Source organism: Pseudoliparis swirei, chromosome 5, assembly GCF_029220125.1.
Source record: "Pseudoliparis swirei isolate HS2019 ecotype Mariana Trench chromosome 5, NWPU_hadal_v1, whole genome shotgun sequence".
Lineage (NCBI taxonomy): Eukaryota > Metazoa > Chordata > Actinopteri > Perciformes > Liparidae > Pseudoliparis > Pseudoliparis swirei.
The window spans coordinates 3,699,286-3,706,148 of NC_079392.1; the positions used below are offsets into that span (position 1 = coordinate 3,699,286).

Genomic DNA, 6,863 nt, shown 5'->3' on the forward strand with positions numbered 1-6,863 from the left:
GTCTCCATGAGGAACTTAAAAAAGCACGAACCACCAAACTTCTAAAAAGAACACAAACATTTTCAATTAATCAATGACAAAATTAATCTAAAACTAATTTGATAATTGCCATAGTTACAAGGTTACACATCTTCTCGTTGCTGCTCTATTCGTCGGAGCACTGGGCCCTAATGATTTTTAAATATAATCCCAAAATTAAGGAGACAATGCGTTTCTATTCGGGTAATGTGTTAACAAAGTCTGATTTATTGTTTTCATTTACATATGAGCGGAAAAAAAGAAGCAGATTTTCTGACTGTCTGTGAGCTGCAGCCAAAATGTCAAAAAAGAGAAGATGTATTCCTGTTATTTGATATTCCGGAGACCTACATTCCCAGACACACTTGAAGGCATGTTGAATAATAACCAGTTTATGTCTCTGCACATTTGCATCTTTATATGGGGACAATGTTGTTGGATGAGAGCCAAACGTTGCTTAATGGATGCATAATCCTATGCACACACAAACACACACACACACACACAGCAAATTAAATATATGTAACTATATTTCTTTATGCAAGTTATGGAATAATAACACTGAAAACACTTGCAGCCAGCACATCAAACCTCCAGTTCACGTCCCAGATGAAAAGCGACATCACAGACTTTATTGTAACATTTCAGACAACAAAGTTTCACTCTGCAAAAATATGACGTTTTAGTGATGTTTGGTGCTCGTGCGTTACACGGACACACGCGCGAGGAACACACGACCCGTACCTGCATTGTGAGGACTCCCAGCTCGTGGGACGACAGCGTCTTCATCTGGTCGGCCAGGACTCGCGCTTCCTCCAGGATGGAAAACTCCGTCTCGGCTCCGCAATATCCACAAAAAAGAGCCGAGCAGACGAGCGCGAAGCTCCAGGAAAAAGCCAACAATCCGCCGCCTCCGTGAAACCGGAGGTGTTTATCCCAGAGAGCAGCGCGCGTTTTCGGCGTCGAACCCAGAGGTGAGTCCCCGGTCCGCCTCGCCATGATGGCTGTTCCCGAGTCCCGCAGACTTTTTTTGGGGAGGAGAAAAGCGGAAAGTCTGGAGCTGGTGGCGGAAGAAAAGAAAAAACTTCAAGGGGGGGGGGGGGTACTTTTTTTTTCTTCCTTTTTCTTTACAACTTCGCAGCGTTAGAGAACGTGTGGACTTTCTCTCCGGTGCAAGTCTCCAAAATCTCCAGCGACGGTAACCATTGCAGCTCCTTGAAATCCCTCAAGAGAAGAAAGTAGATCTATGCGTGAAAGAAGACACGGGTTTCCTTTTCTCTTTTACCGTCGTCTGTGTTCCGTCTTCGGGGCAGTCGCTCCAACTCCTGGAAGTCTGGCAAAGTGTGTGTGTGAGTGTGTGTGTGTGAGCCGGAGATTCTCCACAATGGGGGTGAAAGTGGGAGGCGTGGAAACACAAGAGAGTCCTAGCAGCGCCTGGATCCGAGGATCAATGGATCAGGGCTTCGTGGTGCCTTCAGGTGCTGCTGGGAAAAGAAGGGGGAAAAAGCCACTGGTAAAAAAAAAAAAATTGTTTTAAACGTCCGGCGTCGAATGATCTTCCAAATATAAACCTTAAAAGGTGTGCGCAAATAAAAAATATGTTCACATTTCAAATTGAGAGTGTGGCAAAGCCTGTCAGGAATAAAATGCTGGTGTCAACTTCTTGATTATATAATTCATTTCTTGCTTAAAAAGTTAAGTAAATTGACCTTTGTGTCCAATAAGGAAAAAACAACTCTACAAAATATCCTTGAATAGGAAAAAGGGGTCAAACCAATTGGCTGCAATTGGCCAATGAAATGTCTTCCATGCAGGTTGCCCAAAAAAACTAATTCTTTGAATTTGTTTTATATAAGGTTTATTTCGTTTTATTTCTTATCTTGAAGTCAAGTATTTAGCTTTGATGCGGCTACAGGATCATTTTAGATCTTTTCTGCAGGATCATGTCTTAAAACTTAGGAAAAAGACACATTCGAGCACTTGAGGTAAAACTCCAGACACAAAGAGAGATCCCTGTGCTTTTAGTTAATAACCAAATTAACAGGTGACATATGTGATAGCCTATCACATCTCATGTGGATTTTGGGACAAATTAACTCCCACATGTTGCATGCACGTGAGTGAAAAGCAGCTCTAAAACGACGCAGCACAGACTAGTCCACTCCTCTAAAACTCCAGTTCGGGTTTTATTTGCAGCTTCAATTTCTCTTCGTTCTGAGCCTCTTTGAAGAAGAGCGCGAGGCTTGTGTGTATTTGGGCAATTCCCATTTTGATTATTTCTGACTGCAAAATATATATATTTTTTAATCTGTTCAAGAATTTTGTGGTCGAGTCAAATGAAGTTGTACAGCATCCGACAAGCTGACCGCTTTTGGGAGATTTTCTTGTTGCAACAATGCACAAAGTATCAGTTTCAAGGATACTTGTTTACAAAAAAAGACTGTGTCCCATTTCAAAGAAATACACATAAGTTATTGTTTACCATCTCTAGCTCTTTGGAGACAGCCTGGGTCGACACTGGGATGGAAACGTGGCCGTGTGGTGTTGTGTTGGTTGCTTTATGTCATTTACACGAGATTTGACGGTTGAATCTTTAATCCAGAAACGCATAAAATCCACATTATGGATCATGGGAACCTTTTTGAAGAAACCCTTTTGAATGTTTACCACTGATGTAGCTGTGAAGCGTATATAACTATATAATATATATGTTACACAAAGGTTTACAGCGTGTAGTTTAGAATCAGAATCAACTTTATTGCACATACATGTAATTTGAATCCGGTTACACGTATACGCTCTCGTCATAGATACCGTTCAGAAGTTTGGGGTCACTTAGAAATGTCCTTATGTGTCGTCTGTCTGCGTCGCCTGTCTGCGTCGCCTGTCTGCGTCGCCTGTCTGTGTCACCTGTCTGCGTCGTCTGTCAGAAACTGTCACCTGTCTGCGCCGCTCTCTATTTACACAAGTACACAAATAGTGGCTGTCGATGACAGGAATTCATTTCCTGAACCGGTTGCAGTTTATTTGCACAGGAGGAAATGTATAAAGATCCTTGTGCAAACAGAAATTAACATAATTTGAAGGAGACTAAAATAATTTAAAAGGGAAAAGTAGATGCTCCAACTATTTAAAAAATGAGATGGTCAAGTTCAGAGCTGACCTCATCAAAGCTGCTGAACTCTCTCCGCTCCACATCTGTTATTGGTGCATTCGTCTCTATCATAGACTCTCTGTAAGACGGGTGTGTGTATGTGTGTGTGTGTGTGTGTGTGTGTGTGTGTGTGTGTGTTCAGAGGAAGGAGGTCAGAAAAAGACTCAACATGCGACCCTTCTGCATTCTAGATTTCAATCAAGACAAGCGACTGTTTGTTCAAGACTTCAGGAAAGCAAATCTTTCATTTTCAACAACAACAACAACAACTTCTAAAGATAGTACATACATACTTACTTACTTACATACTTACTTACATACTTACTTTATACTTCATACATACTTTATTTACAACATACATACATACAACTGACATACTTACTTACTTACATACATACATACTTACTTACATACTTACTTACTTACATACATACTTACTTACATACTTACTTACTTACGTACTTACGTACTTACTCACTTACGTACTTACATACTTACTCACTTACCTTACATACTTACATACTTACTTACCTACATACATACTTACTTACTTACATACTTACTTACATACTTACTTACATACATGCATACATACTTACTGACATACTTACTGACATACATACATACTTACTTACATACATGCATACTTACATACATACTTACATACATACATACTTACTTACATACATACTTACTTACATACATACTTACTTACATACATACATGCATACTTACTTACATACTTACATACATGCATACTTACTTACATACTTACTTACATACATACTTACATACATGCATACTTACTTACATACATACTTACATACATACATACTTACTTACATACATACTTACTTACATACATACTTACTTACATACATGCATACTTACTTACTTACATACATACTTACTTACATGCTTACTTACAAACATGCATACATACTTACTTACATACGTACTTACATACTTACTTACAAACATGCATACATACTTACTTACTTTCTTACATACATACTTACTTACTTACATACATACTTACATACATGCATACTTACTTACATACTTACTGACATACATACTTACTTACTTACATACATACATGCATACTTACTTACATACATACATACTTACTTACTTACATACATGCATACTTACTTACATACTTACTGACATACATACTTACTTACATACATGCATACTTACTTACATACATACTTACTTACATACTTACTTACAAACATGCATACATACTTACTTACTGACTTACATACTTACTTACTTACATACTTACTTACATACATACTTACTTACATACTTACTTACAAACATGCATACATACTTACTTACTGACTTACATACTTACTTACTTACTTACATTTTCCTCCCGCATATTAAGACAAAGCAAAGCTGTTCTGTTTAATATGAGTTTAATTGATGTTTCTGTTTCTGCCATAAAAGAAAGGATTGAAGTGACGCTACAAAAGAATGCTCGTTGATTTGACTGACCGCTCCTACACAACACGTCCAAATCAAAATCACCAGGTCTTACTGTAAAATGACCAGTCCTGACTGTGGAGCGAGCGCTGCTGGTTAATTCAGAGCTAAATACCTCTTAACACAAGAAAAGCCAGTAGGGGGTCTTCATCAACAGAGACAAGAGGGTTTAGTCATGCAGGATTGGCGTCATTTGCATTATTTTAATTACAGCACAGACCCACAAAGCCACCTGGTCTGGGAAGATAAAGAGGAGAAAGCGAAGCCTGATTATTAGCCCGGGATTCAGGATTTGTAAATATATATTATCTGAGATTTTTTGGGGGTGAGATGCAGGGAGGTCCTGGTTCAAGGCCAGACAGGAAAGACTCGGGGTGTTCCACATCCGGCTTCAAAGGCTATAAGAGACACCAGAACGGGACATTCTTTTGGGGGGCTCAGAATCTAATATATTACGGTGGAAGTCGAGATTACATTTCGAAGCCAGATTCAGTCAAGTTACACAACTTCTAATATGAGAGTATAGGCAACGCTGCAGCCGGAGTTCCTCCTGCTGTGTAAATAAAGCTGCAGCCAAATGCTACTTAAGTGAGCGTGACAATTTCCCCACCGCGGTGATCAGTGCACACCGGGGTAGTGACACATCGAGAGGCTGGTGAGGCTGTAGCAGCAACACTGCGTGTGGGGAAACCAGGCCTTTACATCACAACGTCGGTGTGACACACCAGAGGCACACGGGACTCGATCCCAATGAAGACATGCAGAGAGAGAGACGCGTCGCTTTCTGGTTGCACGGTTTTGCTCATGTATTCTGGTTCTATTCTCATTTATATAGTAATTATATTGCATGTAGACGTCCCTATAGTGTTGAAGGAAGAAGAAGATGAAAAGCTGCATGATTGAAATCAGTCCACATGTGTTACACTAACGGGCAGGCACACCATATCTTCTTTGTTTATTTATTTGTTTTATTTGTTTTATTGTGGTTTTTTACTGCACCAACTTTTTTCTTTTTTCTTCAGTAAGTAAGTATGTAAGTAAGTTACTTACATACTTCCTTACTTACATACATACTTACTTACATACTTACTTCCTTACTACGTTACATACATACTTACTTACTTACATACATACTTACTTACATACATACTTCCTTACTTCCTGACATACATACTTCCTTACTTACTTACATACTTACTTACATACTTACTTACATACTTACTTCCTTCCTTACTTCCTCACTTACATACATACTTACTTACATACATACTTCCTTACTTACTGACTTACATACATACTTACTTACATACTTCCTTACTTCCTCACTTCCATACTTACATACTTACTTACTTACTTACATACTTACTTACTTCCTTACTTCCTCACATACATACTTACTTACATACATACTTCCTTACTTCCTGACATACATACTTCCTTACTTACATACATACTTACTTACTTCCTCACTTACATACATACTTACTTACATACATACTTACATACTTACTTACTTCCTTACATACTTCCGTACTTACATACATACTTACTTCCTTACATACTTCCTTACATACATACTTACTTCCTTACTTACATACATACTTACTTCCTTACATACTTCCTTACTTACATACATACTTACTTACTTCCTTACTTCCTCACTTACATACATACTTCCTTACTTCCTCACTTACATACATACTTACTTACTTCCTCACTTACATACATACTGACTTACTTACTTAAATGGCTTGTGCCATACCCGTATATTACGTTCAATCCCCGCCCTAATTGCTGTGTCCTTGAGCAAGACACTGAACCCTGAACTGCTCCCTGTAGCTGAGTCCACGCTGTATGAATGTAACAGCTCAATATAATCTTTCTCTGTCCAGCTGGTCCTGGGTCAGTTTCAAACCCCTCGAATGGAAACACATTTTGGGTGCATCATGCGCTGAACCCTCCTCATGTTGACGATGATCATCATTTATCCCTTCCAGTCCAATCTGAAGACAAAGAAAGGAAATTAAAAAGTTCAAAAACTGAAATAATTTGAGACGTAAACAACCTCCCAGTTCCAAACTGAGCTTCTTCAGCTTCAGTCTTTTTGGGCGTCCGTCCATCTGCAGACAGGAAACGCTCCGGGGACAAAACGAGAGCGACATAACGATACCCAGTTCTTCTTAATCCAGGACAGAAC

General features: G+C 39.0%; 1 protein-coding gene across 1 annotated transcript in view; it reads right to left on the minus strand.

The window, feature by feature from the left end:
• Positions 1-1,432, minus strand: part of cachd1 (cache domain containing 1) — a 63,802-nt gene extending 62,370 nt beyond the window's left edge. The window contains exon 1 of the mRNA XM_056414874.1: positions 763-1,432. Coding sequence (XP_056270849.1) covers positions 763-1,017 — 255 coding nt within the window. The 5' untranslated portion in view covers positions 1,018-1,432. The remainder of the gene's footprint in view (positions 1-762) is intronic.
• Positions 1,433-6,863: the final 5,431 nt, after the last annotated feature.